Source organism: Podarcis raffonei, chromosome 1 (genome assembly GCF_027172205.1).
Source record: "Podarcis raffonei isolate rPodRaf1 chromosome 1, rPodRaf1.pri, whole genome shotgun sequence".
NCBI classification, from domain to species: Eukaryota; Metazoa; Chordata; class Lepidosauria; order Squamata; family Lacertidae; genus Podarcis; species Podarcis raffonei.
In genome coordinates, this window is record NC_070602.1 from 80,484,202 (window position 1) to 80,507,985 (window position 23,784).

A 23,784-nucleotide genomic window follows, 5' to 3' on the forward strand; every position below is an offset into this window, starting at 1 on the left:
TCCTGCACCTGCCTAAAATGCATAAATTACAAATCCCGTCCATAAAATAGAGGCTAACATTTATGATAAATGCACATTCAGAGGATGAGAAAAATAAGGCTCAAATCCTGGTCTAGCTCCCATAAAAATGAGCAGTTGTTTTTCCATTAACTTTATTTGCAGGCACATCAGAACCTCAGAGTTCTATACACAGAGTTTGCTTAGCACACAGTCAGATCAGTACTTCCTTATTCCCCATGAACTATATTAATGTATCCCCATTGGTAGGCTTGTTATTTTAGTACCAACTCCCCCTCAGTCATATATCTATATCTCCATCGTCATGAGTGACACTCGCTCTGAATTATTCTCACTCCAGATGGTTGTAAAGGTGATGGGGATTCTTTTTCCAGAGCTATATGTAGACTTCTCTGCCTTCTGCAGACATAGTTACCAGCTGATGTTGCAGATCTGATCCATATATTCATACCCATTTTAAACTTCCCTCTAGAGTCCATGGCTAAGTGGTAGAGCATCTGTTTTGCATGGCAAGGATCCCAGGTTAAATTGCCAGCATCTCCAGATGAGGCTGGGAGATACTTCTACCTGCAACCATGGAATGCTGCCACCAGTCCGTGTAGACACTATTGAGCTAGATGGACCAAGTGAAAGGCAGCTTCTATATTTCCTATGTATAGCTAACCATGAAGCAGTAGCCTATTTTTCAGGAAATTGCCACCATTGTCATCCAGTACACCACATACAGTGGAATGGGGAACCCTTTTGGCCCAGTGTGTCCAGATCTGTACCTCTGCCCCTCCCCCTTGCGCGCACACATGCACACATAGCAGCAGCAGCATATGTTATATAGGCTTCTACAAATGTGGAAGGCACTCTTCCCCACCCACCCACAAGTGTGTAGAACAAAACACAATTTGGGACAAGAACCCCCTACTCAAAGTTGAAGACAAGAAACAGCATGGGCTGCCTATCTTCAGAAAATGCAACTAATCCATCTGGGGAAATATAAACACAGATATTCAGTGGGAGGGAGAGAGCAGAGAGGGAGGCTCAGGCAGCACATTAGATATCTAAGAGAACAGCCTAGAAGAGAGTGCAGTTCTGCAGGGTGTATGCAAAGATGAAGATGTCAGGGTTGTGAAAGAGGGAGGAGATGATCCTCGCGTACAGGACTCTTCTAGTCATGTGCTGGCTGACAAGTGAGAGGATGACGTTGAAAGCAAAACAAAACCCAAGCCCAGAAATGATCAAATGGCAGAAGGAAATGGTTTTTAAAGGCGAGCTTCTAATGGAGTTAGCCCCACATAGCTTCACTAGGCAAGGAAAGAGGTGGCATCAGATAACAATCTAAAAATTTCAAAGAAGTTAAACTATGGATGGCTGGGAGAAAGTTTTGGAGCAAAAAGTTAAAAGTAAGGAAACATTTTATTGGCACTCAGAGGCATCAGGCTAATGAAAACCTTTGCTTGCAATATTACAGTCACACCATGAGGCCACAGAGAGAACCCGATAGTACCCTTAATGAACTAAGGATTTAAATTAAATTGCTTTTTTACTGCTTTCTTTTCCCATCCCAAAAGCTGTCCTAAAAGCTATAATCATGCTAGCTGTTTAACTCTATATACACACATGCAAAAATCAGCCATTATTCCTTTTGCCCCATTTTTGAATCATCTTGGCTTGCATTAAACTCTTTCATTATCAAGCAACAAATGCATTCCATGCACCAACTAAGTTCAAGGAGAGTTCTACCTAGGTCCTAGGACAACAACATGCTGAGGTGTGTATGTGGCAGAACCATCTCAGTTTCCTCCTAGTTTGAAGAAGAGATCAGACATGCTGTCACATTCCAAGGCACAATGAGAAACTGATCTGATGCCAGATATCATTACGCTGAGCTTAAAGCTGCAACGTGTGTGGTACATTTGAGAGAAGTATTTCTTTTCATTGTTGGAGCAGCCTGTGCCACCAGCTCATGAAACATTGACTAGGAGTGAAAACTCATCCACAGAGAGAAATGTGAGAAATGGAAAAAGGAAAGCAGTACACTGTGACTCCTATTAATACTGGGCAGAAAACTGAGAACCAGAGCAGAAATGGTGTGCATTGCACCTGAAGGAAAAGAGAAATCAAGGTGTCAGTTCCATGCTGAAAAGGGGAAGGGAGACTGCGTTCATGTAACAGTGAGGGCGGGGGGAGGGTACAGAGTGTGTGTGTTGTCTTTACTATTCCTGGCCACAGGAGAAATATGCTTTTCATATGGGTCACACAATTAAAGGATACAGGGAATTCCAGCTCTGCATGCACCTCCCACTACTTCACACCATACAATGCTCCCCAACTGTGTGAATGTTTATTGCACAATGCATGAAAGAAGCTGTACCCTACTAGCTATGTAGGTGGGTGAATTTGTGTTTCACAGTACAAGGACATATGGGAACCCATACTATATGGTGTTACTGTATATCACACCCTGCAGGGGACAAAAGATCCTACTATTTCAGTGTTCTGTGTGTGTGTTTCTAACTCTATACCACGATCAGAAAGATAAAATATATTTGCTGCCACAAGGCAAATGTTAACTAGCATACTGAGAACAACATGCTAGTGGTACTGGTATGGGGACATTGTACCAGATACAGCATGAAATGAGTCTGATTGCAGTCTCAGCAGAGTGACACACAACCTTTATTATACTACAGTTGTTGGGAACTGAAGAAATCCAGTGTACACATAGCAGGGTTGTTGGAAGAGTGCAACAGAAAGATGTCCTAGATGTATATGAAGGAGATATTTGTGCTTTTGCAACACAAGACATTGTGTTTCAAGGTCACAGCATTCACCCACCCATTGTATTAGTGGAATATTTATACCATATACTAATCCTAGGAAAGACAAGTGTTGAGAAGTTTAGAAGTTGAAGAATAAATGTAGTTCCTGGTTCAGAGCATGCATCTGTTTTGGTCTGCCTTACATCTGGCACCTGCACATGAGGCCTCACTGTGATCATTCCACCCCAACCCTTCTGTTTCTTCAATCTTCACCAGACTCTTCATGAAAGTCATATCCATCTCTGCTTCCAGGGGTCTTTCTATATCCATTTAGATGCTGTGCCAGTTCCATTAAACATACCAGCAATATATTGTTTGAATTTATTTAAAACTATACAACCTTTAACAGTAAAATATGAATGATGTGACAGTGCTATCACTGTTGCTCCTTTCTTAGCATGCGGGATATTGTTCTGAGGCCCAAAGATGTCAGTGTGGGGTCCAGTTTGGAACAGAGGCTATAAAGAGGCAGAAAGACTAAAATCAATCACTAACCTTAGTCTAAGCTTTAATGTTAGACTAACGTGTGTGTGTGTAAACGGCATAGAGGTTTTAGATACAATCAAGCAATATACCAGTTTTGTTGAATAAATAGCCTTAACAGGAAGGAAGGTTAATGTTGAAAGGCAGAGAGAATGGAAGTGAAAAATGTCCGCATTTGTCTTCCCCAGCAAAAATAACCCATGGGAAATTTCCAGGACATTTCTGTGTATGGAAAAGTGCAGTTGGTTCTATGAAATTTTACTTTTCAGAGGAGAAAAAAAGTGCTGGAGTTGTCTGTATGTATTCCTGGAATTCATCCATAAAACCGTAGGTGTTTCCAGTCTGTCACTATTTTCAGGTGGGATCCAATCATATACCAGAAAATTCAGATTGCATGCATATAGTTGATTGGGAGGTCTTGCACAAGAAACCTGCTTCCCCAAAAGATCAGACATTTTACAATAAGAAAAGTGATGAGGGAAAATGTTCTGGAAACTGGGATAACAGTTGCTTGGATGCAATGTCATCTAACCTCTCCATGAACACCAGAGTGAAAGCTCATTAAATAACTAATGTTTACTAATCTCCCTGCAAACAAATCAGAATGAGTGCCCAATAAAAAGGCCGTCTGGTTTGATTAAACCTGAGAAGCTCTAGACTCCAGTTTCCAAACAGTGGCCAAATTAAAAGAGCATAACACACAATATTGCCCTTTTGACTCTGCAGGTACCTCTCAGGTGCTTGATACTGCTAGCCTACTGTCCAATGATGCAATGGGTTATGTCACTTACTTAGTTGGGCACAGTCGTCTGATGGAGAGCAGCAAAGCGGCGGTCATGGGGAGAATCACGATAGAATGGATCAACTGTTGTAATTGTCCTGAAATGTAGGAGGAGAAAGAATTACAAAAGAAAGGTCAGTTGGGGAAAACAGGGGATTGAAAGAGGAATCATACAGTAAAGGAAGGTCAGAGAAGAAGAGCTACAACAAATCCAAGATTACCTGCCAACATGAGGATGGATTGTCCTCAAGGTCTCTGTGGCATTGGGGTCAGTGCCTAAGTCAGTGGCATGGTTGTTAGTAGCAAAACCACCAGGCTGCTGTGGCTGGATCCCTCCTCGTGTCCAGCCTTCCCTATCCACTCCCTTTGGAATGTTTTCATAAAACCTGATTGAGAGAAAGGATGAATTATTCCACGTGTAGTCGAACTCACCTGCTGCCTCCGTTCTCCCTCAAACAAAATCAGGTGTGTGTATATATCCTGCACACAATGCACTTCTACAAGTATCTGTTTCAGCACACGCCATCCACACAAACAGGCCCAACAGCTGCACAAACCTTTGCTGTTCCAGTACTCCCACAATGCAGTCTCTAAAGCCACTGCATGAAAAATACCTGAAGGACCTGCAAGACTTTTATGCAGATAGGACAGGGGTCAGCAAACTTACCGTGCCTCGGGCCAGTGTCTCCAGCGCTGATCACGCGGCAAGCGGGGGAGCGCGTGCACACATGCTATTTCCAATGCACTTCCAGGTTGGAGGAGCACCGGAAATAGCTTGTGTGCATGTGCATGGGCCTCCTCCAACCTGGATGTGCTCTGGAAATAACGCGCATGCGCACAAGTTATTTCTGGTGCTCCTACCCGGAAGTGGGCAGCCACGCAGCACAGCGCCGGTAAGAGTGGGCAGCAGGGCTCACCGCAGGCCGGATAAACGAGTCCCTCAGGCCTTATCCGGCCCGCGGGCCTTAGTTTGGGGACCCCTGAGATAGGAAAATGGTACCTTAACAACAAGACATAGCCTGGGAATGTTACTTCTCCCAACACAGGTGGCCAACCAGTGTCAAACTTACTTGGAGTTATAGCTAGTCAGGAATCGGTTGGGCAGATCTGGATCATGTGCAGGTGTCACATATTTAAGGTTATTGAGGCTGAATCCTGATGGTTCCTGCATAGAGAGGTCCATGAAAAGAGTAAGGGTCTAGTACCATAGGAGCAGAGCAAAGTGCCCAACAGATTATGAAGACGTAAGGCCTTAAGACTGTAGTTCAGGCATACCTTGTGACCCACTTGTTCCCGACCTAGAAGATTGTTCTGTGTCTGAGGTTGATGCTGAAGCCCTTGGAACTGAGAGTGGCTCAGGGGACCTGGTGCCTCTACATCTGGTGGAACCGTCTGTGGAGATTGAAGGTCATGAGTGAAGGAACCATTGTGGGCAGTGGAGGCTGGTCCATTAAGGCCCAACCAACCTTGCCTGCCTCCTCACAATCAGTCCATGGGGAGGCAATGACTGTCAGCTTCTTTGTCTCAGCTTGCCTGTCATTGGCTCTTGACTACCGCCTACTGTTGGCCTCCTGGCCTTCCTCCCCACCAATCCCAACATGCCCCAGCCACCACAGGTTGTAGGAGTTACTGAAGAAAGGGAGGCAACAAGGAAGACTGGGATCAAAATGAGGAAGGTTCTGTGAGTAAGATAGCCCACGGATGGTAGTAAGAGGAACAAGCAGAGACTCAGGAGAGGCTTCTGTTTGCGGACTCTGGCAGTGGAAGACAAATCCCAGAGAAAGCAAGAAAAGGGCCTAAAGAACAAAGGCAGGTAGAAAAATAGGTCACAGCAGGCAAAGATACATGAAAATGTAGATAAAAGGAAATAAGAGGTGCTGGCAGGGAAAGAGTGGCAGAGACTTCTAGAGAGAGCAGTGAAGGGAGATTGTGTAAGTAGGGAAAGCAGTTGGCAGAGGGAATGTACTAAAGGAAGCAGGACAGGTCTTCTGGTGATAAGGGAGTGTCACTTACTGGGGTACGGCCAAGATTCTGCCGACTGAATCCAGATCCCCTCTCAGAACCCTTTGACAGGACTGGTAGGAACTCATCACCCTGTCAGGAGGGGGACATATTAACGGTGAGTACATCACATGCAAACAGCCAACAAAAGAAAATACAGGAAGGGGGAAATGGCACTTTTGCCTGCCGGCAAAGCACATCCCTTCAACTGTTTTTACAGGTCTCCACCACTAACACCCCTATTACAAATGGTCTCCTTACATGTGGAAAGGAAGATGGCAGATAATCTGTCTTGGTAATGCTGACTCCTGGAGCGCTGCTCTGCAAAGCAGAAGACAAGTACTGAGACTCAGAGAGAGGAAAGTAGACAAAAGGAAGCACCGGTTCCATTACAGCTTCTACTTGGGAGCAGGCAAGCCTGTCTTAGGAGCAACTAGTTCAGCCTTCCAAAATACTGTGCTGGTTGGGACTGGCAGGAGTTTTTATCCAAAGCACCTGGAAGGCACCAGGTTGGGAAGGGTTGAACTAGTGGTATTTTGTCCTTAATTGCATGGAATCATATTCCTGCTATAGTGAAACTGCAAGGACCTATGGGCTGCACTTGAACATTCGTGGCTAAATGTACAGAGAAACTAGATTTGCTTTTGCCTTTAACCTCTCTTAAAAGCAAAGTACCCACAGACCAAAACTCAGGTACAGGAAAAGTGGAACCTGTAACAAAATATTGCAGGGTAGAATGCTCTTGTTCTCGGTTCTTACTAGCCAATAATCCCCTTCTCCAGGACACTTCGTTCCATTCCTCCCACCCTCAACAGCAAGCATTCAATGCCCACTGAGCACGCTCAGTCTTCTTGGTGCTTTTAGGTTTCTGGAAAACCTGGAAGTTCTTACAAGCCTGCTAGTACCTCTTTTGGGTATGTGCTTGGTGCCTTTTTGGCTACATAATAATAGGCACTATCACATCATATGAATATATAAAGAGCCCTGCTGGATCAGGTCAACAGCCCATCTAGTAGGACATTCACGTTCTCACAGTGGCCAGCCAGCTGCCTGTGGGGAGCTCACAAGAAGGACATGAGTGCAATAGCACTCTTCCCACCAGTGAGTTCTAGTAACAGCCATTCAGAGGCATACTGCCCCCAACAGTGGAGGTAGAACAAAGCCATTGTGGTTAGTAGCCACTTATAGCCCCATCCTCTGTGAATTTGCCTAGCCTTTTAAAGCCATCCACGTTTGTGCCCATCGCTACTTCTCGTGGGGGCAAATTCCTTAGCAAGTGAGGAGCTCAAGGGTCAGGAGAGATCGATCCACTGTTCAAACTAACAAGCAACTTGACTAGAGTAGGAGCACCATATTCCACTGGGCTCTGCAGGTTAATGCTTAATGTGACCCACGGCGAGAACAGCAGCATATACAGAGTTTACTGGAGAAACCTGAGATTTGTCCATAATGGGGTTTGCCAGGCAGCCTTCAGTAAAACCAGTCTCTTCTTTGGCTCCAATTGTTTTCTTCTGCAGGAAATCTGTATTGGGGGAGAAGAGAGATGAAGTGATAACATGAGGAAAAGGAGCACACTGAAGAAAGAAGGCAGAAGACTTCTGTAAATAGCAGTGGCGACATAACAGTACAAAAATTAGACAGCAAGCTGTTGGCTGAGGAAGGCAGAGGGCATGGGTAAGATAAGTGGTGAAAAGGCGAGAGCTGTATTTTACCCGATATTTAGCTCGAAGCATAAAAAGGTGTGTCAAACTAATAATTCCACAGTCTAAACTGCAGAAACATATTTAGCAATTCCATCTCTCCAGAGAAGAACTCACATCTCCTTTCCTTGCATTATATTGCACTTTCTGACTGTGCTACCAGCCAGACTGCTGCACCACATACATTCCCGCTCCTGTTCTTGTAGCGTCTGTTTTTCCTTGCCCATGTGGCCACAACTATTCCTTTCCCATGCATACAGCTTATGCATCACATCCATGCAATAAAATTTGTTGCATAAAAGGTGAGGGGAATCCCAGATACTGGAAGCAAGTAGAGGGCAGGTGTCGGTCATTCACAGGTTCTACATGCCAATACTGTAATCACTGGGCTAATGGAGGTGACTAAGTGTTGTTTGTGACTGAAGGGGCAATTTCCCTTTGTGTAATTTTGTGTTTTACCCATGTCAAAAGGGCTGTGTGCTGGTGCTGGCTGTGATAGAAGATCTGATCCTATCTGAGGGAGCTCTACAGAATGTGGCTGAAGATGTGGCTGTGAATTACTTCCAGCCCACTACGCAGAGAGCCTTGCACATTATGTGTGGCAAAGCGGGTAGACTGGGTTCAGTGATGTTCCTGCTGTCACTGTATGTTGACTGCAGTTTTCTAAAGTCCAAGCATTAGAAAGAAATGCTAATGTAGTAATATTGGCAGTCACTCCCCCCAGCAACACTGTTGATGGACTATGCTGAAATGGCAAAGATGACGGTGAAGATCAGACACCAAGATGATAAAATAATTATCATGCATGAAAGGCAAGCTGCATGTAGACTGATGCCTTTCATGCATGGGTACTGTGGGAACATCAGTGGTGAATTTCATAGTGATTGGTGGGCGGTTGCAGCATTGGTGCTGAATCAACCCAAAGGCCCATCTAGTCCAGCATCTGTTCCTCACAGCAGCCAACCTCTGGAAAGCTCACAAACAGGACAGGAGGGAAAGAGCTTACTCCTGCTGTTCCCTAGTGGCTGGCATCCAGAGACACACTTCCTTTGCTCCTGGAGGTAATATATAGCCTTCATGAATATAGTAACCACTGAGAGCCTTATCATCTGTTGAGAGTTTTATCCTCCGTAGTTTATAATGACTCAATATATAATCTCACAATACTCAGAAGAAAGTCCTTTTGAATTCAGTGGGGCTTACACCTGGGTTAGTGGGGTTACAATTTCAGCTGTACACTTTTCTCTAAAATGCACATACCTATATTATGAAGTAATCTAATGTAGCAAGTGATGATGACCACTATAGAAAATATGGTGATGCCTATATTTTGTCCAATATCAGAGGCAGTATGGCGCTGAATACCACTTACTGGGGATCACAAATGGGAGAGGGCTACTCATGATAGTTCAGCCAGTTGGATAGGTTTGTGGGTTCAAGCCCCATGTTGGGCAAAAGATTCCTGCATTGCAGGGGTTGGACTACATGATCCTCAGGGTCCCTTCCAACTCTGCAGTTCTGTGATTCTATGTTCTGGCTGTGAGCTTCCCATTGGCATCTAGTAGGCTGTGCTAGAATGGAAAGGGCTTTGGTCAGATTCAGTACAGCTGTTACAAAAATGAAAATCTGCAACAGACTAGAAAGGAGGCCTCTGAACTGCAAAATTCCAAAGCAAAAATCTGAAGTGTACAGAAACATTCTTTCAGAGAGCTGCATCGATTTTTCACTGCCACCTTCAATGTGAATTTATTTTCAGACATGAGAGTGATTTGTGCATTTATATCTTGCACATGAAATGTGACAAGCTGTCCCAAGAATTCCAAGTTAGACTTCCATTAAAAAATCTCTAACCTCCACCCCCCAAGTTGCAGAAGATGACTTAAATGTCAGCGTCCCCACAGGAACATTTTTAGGGGGGAAAGGCAAAAAACAAAAACCCCAATTTACATTTTAATCTAAAGATTTCTGAAGACTGTGGTGACAATATTGATATGTGCAGCCGTTTTAAAAAAAAGAATTCAGCTGGGAGTTTTTTGTGATTTGGATCTAGTCCAGACTACTGCTTTAACTTCCTAAATATGGATTTAAAAGAATTTTAAATTCAAAGAACACGGAGGTGAGAATGACATATTGCAGCATTACATAAATACAGAATAAGAAAACTGGACAAGCATATATCTCAGGATGCTACCTTTGTGAAAGTGGTACTATATTATATATGGTCTATTTTTAATAGTAAAGTAACAATTTAATGCAGATCTAAGAACACTTAATTTTCTAGTAGATGGTGACCGGCTTCTTTGAATCAAACTGAATCTGTTTCTCGTGTTCCCTTTTTGTTTAAAGACTGCCTATCTCCTGAAAACCATACTGTGCCTGGATACAAAATGAAACATCTAGACTGAACAAACACAAGTGGCTTCTTAACAGAACCATGGACTTCAAGTATCCTTAGAGCAAGGATGGAGAACCTGTGGCCCTCCAGTTGTCAGACTCCAGCTCCCATCAGTCCCAGACAGAATAGCCAAAAGTCAGACTGATGTGAATTGTAGTCTGATGGCATCTGGAGGGCCCCAGGTAAGTGTATTGTTTACTTAGATGAGACATGTGTGCTTAGTCTTGGGCATACCTCACCAGTCATTACATCCCTGAAAAATGTCACATAAGAAACACAAGCAGCATTTATCACTTTGATGTGCTGTTTAGCTGCCTAAATACCCCCTTCTAAACCAATGGTGGGGAACCTTTGGCCCTCCAAATGTTGTTGAATGACAACTCCCATCATCCCTGACCTCGATGTTGATTGTTATGAATAAGCAGACAGCTCCCTTTCTTATGAGTGGAGTATCAATATTGTGCACGAGGATGAAACTCTGTCAGCTATGAAGAACAATTACCTGGTTGTCCTGGAATGTTGAAGCGGTACTTTGAGTTGTACTCTGTGGACATGTAGTGAGGTCCCTGCAAATATGCAAACAGCAGTGGAGAGTAAGACCAAATGCTCCAGATGGAGTCTCCTACTTGCCCTGCCAGTAGGGTTTCCAATGCACTGTTCCACATCCATCCTACTTCTCTGTTTAAGGGCAGACCAATTATTCCTGGGGTAACAGTTCTCAGCTTTCCAAAGTTATCTTGCTCTCTCTCATGACTTTATCATTTATCCTTTACTGATCCTTATGCCTGGAACTCCCACCTCTCTCACTTCCTGCAAACCCTTCCTCAAAGCCCATGTTTTCTGGGAAGCATTTGGCACAACCCCCTGCTGCCCATACACTACTGTAACTAAGACTAAGTAGGCACAATTGGAATAATCTCATATTCCCATGTTTTCCTGTATCGCCATTTCCCTCCACATGGTCTATTCTGCCCCCATATGTCAATTTCTACATTTTAAGCAGTGATGTAGGGAAACTGGGGGTACAAAACTTACAGCCTCTTTCAGCCAATGAAGTACCAGGGTAATGGACACAATCCTTCTTGCTCCGATTCAAGCTTTACTACCATTTGTGGCAGATTAGCATTGGAGAAGTCAGAGGATAAGGAAAATAATCAAGGAGAGACTTTTCTTTGGTGGGGTTCCTATGCTGCCCTAGCAGTGTGAATAGCAAATGGTGTGTGTTTTTGTTATTGTTGTTGTTTTGCATTTCTAATTAAAAGCTAAAGATTGCATTTACAAGTTGAACAGGGCTAGTGCCCCACCCATCCTGCCACTGCCACTGCGACAGCAGCAGTGACAAGATCTTGTGCAATCTCACAAAAATCAACTTCATGCAGTCTGCAGTATCTCGCAAGAGTGCCACAAGATCTCACCGGAACCCACCACCATCTCTGATGCTTTGTGGGCACCACTGTACAACCTAAGCAAGAGAGGCTTTGACAGGGGAGGTTTCAGTGACAGGGTGGCATCTTCCTGTTTCCCTTCAGGCAGCAAAACACCCCTAAATTCAACCTATGCATCCAGCATAAGAATTGCTGAGTTCAATGGAGCTTACTCCAGGTAACTGTGTGTCGGATTGAAGTCATGCTATATGGCTGATCAGGGATGTGAACCCAGGTTTCACCAGCCAAATTCTAACATGTTAACCAATATGCCAGGTATCTTCAACCTTTTCAGTACCCAGGACCCCCTTTTAATCTAAACTTGCATTTGGGGATCCATTTCTTAAATCTCTAACATATGTTTGCGTGGTAGTAGTGCTCCTGTTATGACCCACTTTTGATCAGACCGTGCCCCATGAATGGGTCCCGGCCCACCAGGTAAAGGACCAGTGTGCTATACCATCCCTTGTCAATTTACTATTCTAGGACTGCATTTTATTCTGTCACACTTTCCCCCCTCTCCCATACATACCACCTTAGGATGACATCATGCTTGTTCATAGCTCAATGATTGAAATGTTGAGTGATGACTTGTAGGTGTGAAACAACCTTCACAGATCAAAGAATGCAGACTGGAGCTTTCCTATTAGCTCACATCACCACAGACAATACTTTTCTATGGAGGCAATTCACACCTTCTGGTGCAAGTCATCAGGCAAGGAGACAGGCATATGTGAATCAAGCTTTAGATCAGGAGTGAAAATGAGGACTATGGAGATAAAATCGGATCACTTTCTATATGGAAAGGTACTTGGTTTTGCAGTAACCCAGGAAAGTCAAGCTTTTCCTGCCAATACTTTCACTGTATGCTAAAATATTGGTTTTCAACAGGTTTGCTGTGAGCAGCAGTGCAACCACAATTTTAAAAATATTTTCCCCCATTGCGGATTATGAGGACATGAGCAGGGAAAGTCATACATAAAATGGAAACTCCCCTTTTATTTTACTGCATCTGGTGGTGGATATAAGAGGCAAATCTAGGACCCTGGATTCAACACTGGCCAACCAGATGCCTATGAGAAGCCCAACACCAGGACCAGAGTGCAACAGCACTCTCTCTATTTGTGATTCCCAGCAAATGGTATTGAGAGGCATACTGTCTCTGATAACTGAGGTAGTACATAGCCATCAGGACTGGTAGCAGCCATTGACAGCCTTATCCTCCATGGCTTTTTCTAATCTCCTTTTGAGGCTGTCCAAATTGGCAGTCGTCACTACATCTTATACAGTAGGAGCAAGTTCAATAGCTTACTCACTGTGTGAAGAAGCCAGACCTTCTGGCCCTGAGTTCTAATGAAAACTCCCCTTTATACCTCTTCTGTGATCAGGTACTGCCTAAGCTACAGTCAAATGAGGAAGGGCCCATTGAACTAGCAGCTGACTCACATGTCTGGCATGTTCCACATCGACAGAACCTCTTCCATACAACTTGTGCAGGTCGGGGGTATGTTTAGGCTCCAACCCTGATATAGCTTGGGCTCCCTGGTCTGCTGTGTCAAAATGGACTTTCTTGACCTGCAAAATGAAGCCCAGCTTGCAATTTGGAAAGTTAAGTATGAATACCACAAATACCAGAACTGAAGTGATACTGTTCAGGGCTATTGTTGAGAAAGGAGGGGAAAGAACAGTCAAAAGAGAGCAGGAAAATGCATATATAACATCTTGTATCTGTCCCCTTCTCAGAAGTGGTAGGGAGTCATCTTCTTCATGGCTGAGCCCTTGATCACAGCTCTAATTAAAACATTAGGAAGCCAGTGAGGTCAATCAGTGAAGCTACAAGGCTTCATGCTCCCATATCTCATTCATTTCTTCTTTTTCCTATACACTCCAAACAAAATAATTAGAATTTCAGCTTATGTCTTTCCAACAGAATAAAGGTTTTAATCTTTCCTGTGGCAGTGAATGCAATGAACATGATTACGGGGGGGGGGGGGGTTGTTCTGAAAGCCTACAATATAGAAGGCAAATCAAAAGAGAGACACTTTGCTTTTAGTATTCACACAACTGTAAAGCAATTCTGAAATTATAGAGGAACCGGGTTTGGCAGATACTAGGGCTCAGTCCTACTGCACACTTCCCAAGTCTCAATCCCCCACACAGCTAAACTGTTCTCAACACAGTGTCTGGGTTTAAAAGGAAGTGATCCTTGTTCAAATGCCTCTTTTCTACCACAACATGTTCCACTTGGTATATAATCCAGGTCACAATCATATTGGCATGCACACACATACACCAGCAGCAGCTTTCCTTAGCTCCATCCTGCACTTAATTAGAACAATTCATTAATGAGTCCCAGTCCTTTAGGTGCAGAACTGCCAACTGGACATTATTTTACTGATATGTCTAGTAAAAGCATATTCTGGTAGGTAAACAGTATATAGGCTTCTGAAAACCCCACTAATCTGTCTCAACAAAACCCTAGGCTATCGAGCTTCACCCGTGATCACTTAGTCTATGTAGCAAGCCTCATATGTGACTCAGGAATGTCCACTCTGACTCTCAAAGGCTATGAATGGATCACTAATACTAATGTACATTATGCACTCCTGCCCCATAACCATCCATATTCCAAACCTTAACTTACTTATGTGGTGCCTTTATCTATAAACGTATCACATCACAGCACAACTTTATGGGCATTTACTCAGAAGCAAGTTCTACTGTGTTTAATGAGGCTAGTAAGCATATTTAAACTGAATAGAGTGTGACTTAATTCTGAACACGAGCATTTATGAGATTGCACTGCACCTACTAACTTCTTTCTGGCTCCTGGTACCATCAAAATGTGACTCCTCTTCACATCTTGTATTTCTGAAGCTCTGTTCGTTTTGGATCCTCATATACACTTGCCAGATCACATCAGTTTATGCATCCTGGCTTTTGTGTTTTGCCCTGCATCAGAGTAGATTCTCTTAGACCTTGTGGATATATAGAGAGAAGCCTGGGAATGGAATGACTCCTAAATGCTCAGAATTTAGTCTTGCAAAACATCCTCCTTCCACACATGCACTGCCACAGTTTTGTGTTGATAACATCGGATTGAAATTCACAACGCAGGTGATTCATGTATGCATTATCAGTTATGGTAACTATCAGGCACATGGCCCCGTTAAGGAAAAAAGCTATGACCCAGGATGCAGGCTCTTGGAGAGCTGACTCCGAAGGATGGAGAAGCTGCTCGAATCAAGGCCTTGCCACTTGCTAGATGGATGTCGGACTGTGAGCTGCCTCATTGCTGAAGTTCCAAGCTCCAGTCTTCCTGAACTGAAGAAACAGCCCAAGCCATTATTAATGGCACTAGGTGATAGTTTTGGCACATTACAAGCATGTTCAATAACACAACAATCCACCTCACAGTGGCAAATCCTAGGTTTGGGATACTTACCTCTTTAGTGGTGGGGAAAGAAAGAGGTTTTTCTCGAACATACCCACTCCCTGGCTGGTACACACTCCAGGGAAGAGGATATTTCCCATCTGGGAGCTCAAGAGGCTGGAAGTGCTTGGTTGTTGTCGATTCATAATTGTCCTGAAGGAGCTTCCTGGTTTCGGAGAAAGAATAAGCATGAGAGACATAATAATAATAATAATAATAATAATAATAATAATAATAATATATTATTATTATTATTTATAGCCCGCCCATCTGGCTGGGTTTCCCCAGCCACTCTGGGCAGCTTCCAAAAGAATATTAAAATACAATAGTCTATTAAACATTAAAAGCTTTACTAAATACACAGCATCTGAACTTAAGAGACACAGTGGATTTTAATCAGGTTATGTTTAGGCATGTTAGAATTGTGCTCTAAAGACAGCCATGCTTTCTATCTCCTAAAGTGATGCGTTAGTCCAGGCAACCCAAAAGATCACTGTCTTTGGCCCTTCCAGTCATCTACACTGCATTCATTATGGATACCACGGTGAAGTGCCAAATGCAATTGCCTTGCCATAGTCTTTGTTATTGTGCGTTGAGGGAGTACAAGTAAAGCAAATGCAAGCATGTCACTGACTCAGAGGTGGCATGAGCATTATGAGGATGTGATTATGTTTCACTGCTTTCCCCAATCTGGTACTCCCAAAATGCTCTGGGCTACAGCTCCCACCTGCCAGAACCAGCACAGCCAATCATCAAGGGTGGTAAGAGCTGGAGCCCAAAATGTCTGGAGGGCAGCGGGTTGGGTGGAATGCAAACCACAAGACAGTTTCCCTGTTCTGAACCATCCCAGTTAATTTCCACAAAGTATACGACCAATACCTACCCCACAGTTGGATTATCTATTTTGTCTAGGCTTGGCTTGTAGTGGACAACGGGACGGTAATTGGTTTTATATCCTGCTCCAGAGTGGATGCTAGTCCGAGGACGAAACCCTGCTTGACCTGGCAAAGGAAAGGGAGACAATGGCAGATATGTATTGCCTATTTATATCTTCACTTACGTACTGCATTTATAAAGCACTGTTTTCCCACTGCACACTCAATACAATTTACAATATAAAGTAATAACTAATTGTCGATTTAGGTAGGTAGCCGTGTTGGTCTGATGCAGTCGGGGGGAAATAAATAAATTGTCCAGTAGCACCTTATAGACCAACTAAGTTTGTTCTGGTATAAGCTTTTGTGTGCATGCACCAGAACAAACTTAGTTGGTCTATAAGGTGCTATTGGACAATTTTTTATTTATTTATTTTTATTTATCTAATTGTCAATGACACAGAAGGAAAGAGAGATGGGGAAGGAAAAGGAAAACCAAGCAAATTTGAGTATACTAACTCTTGCATGATTGGAGCGAGGTGTTACATAATGTTCAGGTGGGATGATCACTACAGCAGAGGAGTGGAGGAGCTACATGGCAGTTGACCCCAACCGAATCAAGAGAGATGCCGTGGGGCAGCTGCAAATAGCGGCTGTTCCAGGAGGACAGGAGCCAAATGGTAGTTTGTCTCAGCTAGGCTGATAAAGGGGTCCTCACCTTTCCCCCTAATGCACCCGGTATGATGGCTCCAGATGGAAGCTACTCTGGTAGGAAAAAAGGCAAAAGGGAATTGGTGCCAGCCAAGCTGACGGAGGGAGCCTCACTGTCATTTCTCTCTCTACAAAAGCCACTGCAAGAATCAATTCTGGAGGATGGAAGCTTCATGCTGGTTAGAAGGTGGGAAGGGGTAGGGTTTCTCCAAGAACATTCTTGTAATCTTTGGTACTTTGGCCTATGATAATATCTAAGCTTCAAGCTGGGGCTGGGGAACTGGTGGCTCTCCAGACATTGTTGGACTACAACTCCCATGATCCCTGGATATTGGCCATGCAAACTGGAGCTGATAGGAGCCCAACAACATCTGGAGGGCACAGGTACCTCAGCCCTGGCTGTAGTAAGGGGTTCTGACATGAAATGTGTCTAACTCGAGGCATCCCTGTTACATGTGTGCCCAGCGCATGCATATCTACAGTGTTGTCAAATTGGGGCACGATGCTGATTTAGTAGGAAGCAGCAGCAATAGTGGAACATGGATGGGCCTGACTCAAGTGATGCTTGTTGTTTCAACAGGGACATGTTTCACTGTTTCCAACTGAGTTAAAGTAGGAGATTACAGCACTGCAGACACTGCCTATAACAGAATGTAAGCAGCTTGGGAACCAGGCAGGGGCAAAGCACTTTGAGATAAAGAACACAACCTCTGCATAGATATGCCTGGGAGAAAAGTTATATCTCAGGTGAATTTCACTCCAAACAATTCTTGAGATACATGGGAGGTAGCAGCATAAGCAAACTGCCTAGAAAACTCCATTGAGCTCAGTGGCTCCCTGAGCAAACATGTTTAGAACTGAGTTGTTTGTTCTGGGTACATTCAGATGTAACACTCTAAAGGGCTTCTTGCTTCCACACAACCTTCCAATGCTTGCATCAAACTTTTCATCCAAGCATGGTTTGTGCTTGCTTGAAAAACCAGGATCAGACAAGCCTTGGGTTTCGGTTCAGCGCACATTGTAGTTTGCTACTTAATTTCTTTTTTTGAAATCATTTTTATTTGATTTTACGAATGCAAATTAATTACAATGCCAAATACATATCCATAAAGAGATATTTCTCTGAATCTCGCAACTTCCCCCCATGGGTCCTAATGTCAAAAATCCCAACTGCATATTATTTCATAGTCTTATGTTTTATATCTATCCATATTGTCCATAATATTTGTTACATTACAAGTGGGGTTAAAACCCTGCCAATGTTTTCATCTGCTCACAGTGGTCTCCTAAATAAATTATTAACTTTTCACATTCTTTCTTGGATTTCTTGTCTTCTTGGTCTCTGAGTTTCCCGATCAGTTTTGCCATTTCAGCTGAGTCTCACAGCTTAGTTTGCCAGTCCTCTCTGGTAGGAACTCTTTCTTCTTTCCATCTCTGGGCTAGTAGCATCCGTGCTGCTGTTGTCGCATACATGAAAAGTCTTTTCTGTTCCTTTGGAATGTCGGTACCTCATAAAAAGGCTTCTGGTTTTTTAACAAAAGTTTTCAATTTATTTTGCATGGGTTCCCAACAATCAAGGATCAAACGTTACTAAATGTTGCACATGATGGGAGCTTGAATCTCATCATTTTATTGTTATTCATGTTTTTATACTGTATTTTATGCTGCTTTTATAATTATTTTAAAGTGTTTTAAATTTGTTGTTAACCGCCCTGAGCCCAGTTTTGAACCAGGAAGGGTGGGGTATAAATAAATTATTATTATTATTATTATTATTATTATTATTATTATTATTATTATTATTGCAACAACAAGCCAGGGATTGGGATTATGCCTGAACAGCCTACCATCCTTTTGGGTAGTTAACACTTTCCTTGTTTGATATGACCAAACTAGCCACAGATAAGATAAACCCCTTCCCTTATCGAAGACGTCCTTACCATAAGCTGTGCCATAGCTGGTACAGTAGAATTTCATGGGGTCCATACACCCACCAGAGCTAGTTTTTACATAGGGAGAAACAATCCCCAGGGGGAGACGACCCATCTTCTCTGAAGATACAGAGGTGGATTTACTGATGAAAGGTTTCCCTGGAGGAATAGAAATGGAAGATGATTGACCACTAATCATTCTGGATAGCAGGAATGCTGCTCAGCCTCTGGACAAAGAAATCTGTCTGACTTGAAGCAACTGTTCATCTGCATTGTGTGCATGTCTCCTTAGAAACAGTGAGGTCACACACACAGCATTGTGATGTCACAGACTCAGGATTTTTAAAGGGGGCTAATGATACAAACCAGCCATTCTTGGTCTTAATACATCAGGGTCAGGTCTTAAACGCTCCTTATTGGTTGCAGGTGCACTGTGGCTCAAGTGAAGCAATAGAACCAACTCCTTCCACAAAAATGGAGATACAGTACCAGAATATACCATTTTACCTGAAGATTGTAAAAGTATTCAACCTTGCTATTCTGTTCCAATTGGCAAGTAAGACACCCTCAGGGAAATCCCTGTTGAAATGGAGGGGAACCACACAAGAGTAGGGTGGCACTTTTCCTTTTTATAGAGGCTTCTAGAGAAAAGCTTCCAGAAGGATTTGAAACACTGAAGATCAGGTAAAATGTTCAGGGATCTCCCGGTACTGGGTGGGTGGGTGTGAGTGTCCTTCCTTCTATGAATCAGGAACCAGTTCGTATGATAGTCCCCACCCCATGCTGTAGCACATGGATTCTGCACACACCACACAAAACACTAGCTAATCTGTACCCCTCCCACAATTTCTGTCTGTGCTTTTTCTAGAACTCTTCTATTGCATCTTTCTTGCTGTTCTTCTGCTGTCAATATAGGAGTGCTTGTGGTTATTGTAGCACTGCACTATTATCAACATGTTTTCAATCTATCCACCTCACATTTACAATAACCTCTGAGTGGGAAATTGTTATGCTCCATATTCGTTTCCAAACCTCCATTTTGTGTCCATTGGTGAGCAGCCGTGATGTACCACTTTTTCTTATTTTTCTTCATAAATTCAACTGCTTTGTTGTGAAATACCACAGAGAACTTTCCATTTTAATTTTCTCCACCCTCCCAACACACCTGAAGTGCTATACATGTCTTGACAAAATATATGGCACCTGTTAATAGGTCAGTTGAGAGACCGCCTTACTCCTTATATACACAGCAGATTAGTGTGTTCTGCAGGTGTCTCCCTCAAGTTCCAAAGATCTTAGAATCCCAGTTAACAGTAGCTTTCAGTGCTGTTGCCCCTGTTCTGCAGAACAGCATTTCTGTCAAGATATGGCAGAGGCCACTTTTTGCACATTCCAGAAACAATTGAAAATATGTTTGTTTTGTTGGGTAAATTTCTCACAGACAATTTAACCAAGCTTTCCCAGCTGGCTGAAGAGGCCTCTCTCTGCCTTAGATTTAAAAGCAATATGAATGAATACCTATCTCTAGGGGTTTTTTTTGCATTGGTAGTTTTAAAAGCAGTTTTTAGCTATTTTTATTATATCCTGCATTGCAAGGGGTTGGACTCAAAAGACCCTCGGGGTTCCTTCCAACTCTATGGAAATCCAAGACACATTTACAGCTCACTATTTCCCCCCAAGGAATCCTGGGAACTGTAGTTCTTTATGGGTGAATTGCAGCTCCGTGAAATGGAAACTACAGTTCCCAGGATTCTTTAAGGGAAGCCATGTGTGTGGCATGTGCTTTAAATACATGGTGTGCATCTACCCTAAATCATTTTGACACACACACGTAGGTGATTCGTAAGCAAATAAATAAATAACCTCCTGGCATGTGGTAAAGCATGGCTGCCACTTGGGTGGGGGAAGGAGGCTCCAACATCTTCTGCATCTGGCAGCCATGACCAGCAGCTCCACTACTTGGCCAGTCCTATAGCATCTCACCCACATGGCGAGGCTCTCCTCTTTGGAGCAAGGCAGGGAGAAGGTGGAGACAACAACAAAATGTTGCAGATGACTCCTCCTGCTTTGAGGTATAGCATACACAGTTTTATTGTGCTTTTGCATGGGTTGTACGTTTTGTGTATTGTCTTGATGGGGGGGATGGGATAGAAAATTATGGTACTTATTGCCATTCACTGCCCCTTTTGTCAGGAACACTGACGCTAAGATTTTTACCTTCTTAATAAACTATGTGTCTAGGACACATGCCTTTTTACCATAAGAACTGCAAAATTATTAACAGTGATTACAGACTATTCTGCCCATCTGTCTAGTCTGGCTGCTGGCTCCCCTGTTCCCTCCTGGGCATGGGAAGCCAGGAAACAGGACAGGTGTGCAATAGACCCCTCCTGCCACCATTCCCCAGCCACTCGTATTCAGAACCATCCTACCTCTGATCCTGAAGACAGGGTGTAGCCATCATGAGTAAATGCCAATGACAGCCTTATCCTCCATGAATTTATTTAATTCCCTTTTTAAAAAACATGAAATTGACCAGCTATCACTTTGTCTTTTGGTAGTGAATTCCATAGTTTAACCATACGCAGTATGAAAAATACTCCACTTTCAGAATTAAGAGTCCCCAAATGCTAGGACCATTCCTTGTAAAGCTTGTATTGGCTGCCCCTTTCCCCAGCCTTTTCCCGCTCTTCTGTATCTTTTTTTGGGCAAGGCAACCAGAACTGCACACTGTATTCTAAAGTGTGGACACACCACATATTTGTATGAAGATGTTTCCTTTCGTAACAATGCAAACACAGAATTAATATTTTCACGCAGCTATTTCAACGTTTGCACTGAGCATTTCCTGGTTGGTCAACATCAGCTCAGACGCCATCAGCATATAGGATCTTTTTGCCCCAACGTGCATCACTTTACACATGGGTGGTCATTGTTGTGCTTGGAGTGTTGGACTAGGACCTCGGAGACCAGGCTTGAAAACCCTGCTCAGCCATTAAGCTGACTGGAAGCCACAGCCTCAGAGTCTAACCTACCACACAGGGTCACTGTGGATAAAATGGGGAGGAATTGATCCATGTACACTATCCTGAGCTCCTTAAGTGGAAATATGGGATATAAATGGAATAAATAAATGAACTGCATTTGCCATTTTAATGCCTATTCAGCCAGTTCCACTGGGAATCCCATTCTGTTTCTATTGACCTGAATAATTTGATGGTCTCAGAAAATATCCATCATTGTAGGAAACATTGCTGTACACACCAGACATGTGCATACACATATCTGGGAACCCAGCAAGAGAAATGAAATGCATACATATGTCCTTACATAGGGTTGTGCACAGAGTGTAGGAGAAAGACCTAAATCAGGTATTAAACCACATGACCACATCCTAACAGATTCTCCAAAAACAGCAATTAGCCATTGCCCCTTATCTTGTCGTTTTTCTAAAAATTAATATTTCCAATCTTCCGAGCACAGAAAAGGGGGTGGGGGAGGGACTATTTAACTTAGGTACAGAAGCATAGTTCAGGGTCAGACCACATGTTTTGTGTCTGAAAGATCTAAAGTTCAGTCTCTGGTAGCTCCAACCAAAAAGGTCTTAAGCTTGCAGAGTTGGGGGAATCCTTGGCTAGTCACTTCCAGTCAAAGTACTGAGCCAGTGCAGTGCAAGGGAGACCAAAGGACACTGCAGAGAAGTTTGTGAGACAACAGGCTTCTTCCTCACGCAAAGCTAAATCCACCATGGACAGCAGCCTGCAGCCACCAACCCCATTTCGCCTCGCGAGGATGACATTGTCCTTACCTGTCCCAAACAACGAGGCACTGCTTGCTGGCTGATGGTAGCAAGCAGAACTAGATGTCCAAAAAGAACGAACCATTCATTTATTTAAGGAACTGAAGTTGGGAACTTGACGGACGAATGCAGAAAGCTGAAGTCTAGCAGCATGTAACCTAGCAACCAGCACCTAGCAACTAGCTCGACAACATTGCTCTCCTTCCAATGGCCTTATAGTTCAGAGGGTATTGGGAGCGACTGCAGGGGCCCTGGACACACATGCCCAATACGTACATGAAATGGTTCTGATTATTTGGATTCCTAAATATAGCCCTCGAGGAGTTGAGGTCTGTGTGTTTCCTGAGCCATTGTCCCATTGTATTCAAGTTGAGCTACTAGATAGGAGCTGGAGAGGTATGCAGCAGTTGAACAAGGTAGAGTCACCAGAATCAGTGCTGCCACCGCTCCCAGGTCCATAAAACATAGAACAGTACCAAGTGGGCAGAAAGGAACACGTGTAAGGCTGTGTGCCTACTAAATGTCTGCAGTCACAGCTGTGCAGTGTAATTCAAGTGTAACTTTAGATGTCCGGCACACAACTCTTGAGAATTTAAGCTTTCGCCACCATTATCCCACCTCCCAATGTTCTGCATTTGTATCTGCGAAATAATATTGAAATGTTATTGTAAAGTCTTAGCAATATGAGTTGCGGGTTTCAGATAGCTCAGTTTTGGTGCTGTATGATTCTGTTGCTTACCTAGGACTAAAATAAGTGTATTTGTGTTATATTTTACTCATGTCATTGAATGTGGCATTACTTGACACAGAATCTCTGCAATCTGAACTCTGACATGGAAGAGAAATCTCTGAGCATACAAAATTAAAAATATGTAAGTTACACATCACTTTTGATCAAGCCTGCATGTGAATATTTAGTATTGAGGAAACATCATCAACATGCTTATAATGACACCATGTGGTAGTTTAAAGGTAATGCCATAGACTAGATGGCTGCAAAGAAGCATGTAACCTTAAGCAAGACTTTTAACGTTCTGTGTGATAAGGGGCGGGGGGAACCAACTCCAGGAGGGCCAAGCTGCATTTCAAATTGTCACACAGCTAGCAAGTTTTAATAGGATTTTTTTAATTTAAAAAAGTACATTACATAAAACATGTTCTGCAGAAACCCCTGGGTGTCTGAAAGTGTTACTTATATGATTATTGAAGAAGTCACTGCTGGCCAGAAGAAAAAGTATTTATGTATCCTAGAACAATTTCAAACACCTGTTTTGAAAATACCTGACTCCCAGTAACTGACTGAAAAGTGGAAAAGAGCCTAACAGGGTTAGACACAAGCCACACAGTACTGTTTTCTTCTTTCTGCACCATCAACTTCTAAAAATAGAATAGCTAAAGTTCATTCAGCTACGAATGCTAG

General features: G+C 43.2%; 1 protein-coding gene and 1 long non-coding RNA gene across 4 annotated transcripts in view; both read right to left on the reverse strand.

The window, feature by feature from the left end:
* The window catches only part of LOC128417821 (uncharacterized), a 64,774-nt gene that overhangs the window by 38,254 nt on the left and 2,736 nt on the right, over positions 1-23,784 (reverse strand). The gene's annotated exons all lie outside the window — the stretch shown is intronic.
* On the reverse strand, positions 1,407-23,402 carry PPP1R32 (protein phosphatase 1 regulatory subunit 32). 3 transcript variants are annotated; one of them, XR_008331556.1, is made up of 15 exons: positions 22,374-23,402; positions 18,575-18,724; positions 15,932-16,049; positions 15,061-15,214; positions 13,062-13,190; positions 10,694-10,757; positions 7,530-7,618; positions 6,358-6,417; positions 6,109-6,189; positions 5,371-5,487; positions 5,166-5,260; positions 4,317-4,481; positions 4,106-4,193; positions 3,172-3,289; positions 1,407-2,112 (listed from the first exon to the last, which is right to left on the reverse strand). XR_008331556.1 is itself a non-coding variant. In XM_053396980.1 (14 exons), exons 1-13 carry the CDS (start codon positions 22,447-22,449, stop codon positions 4,106-4,108), a joined length of 1,386 nt encoding a protein of 461 aa, XP_053252955.1. In that variant the 5' UTR covers positions 22,450-23,402; the 3' UTR covers positions 3,139-3,289. The 3 variants fall into 3 exon arrangements, 2 of the variants coding, with proteins under 2 accessions (XP_053252955.1, XP_053252969.1); XM_053396980.1 differs by lacking the exon at positions 1,407-2,112 and having other exon boundaries at positions 3,139-3,289; XM_053396994.1 differs by lacking the exons at positions 1,407-2,112; positions 18,575-18,724 and having other exon boundaries at positions 3,139-3,289.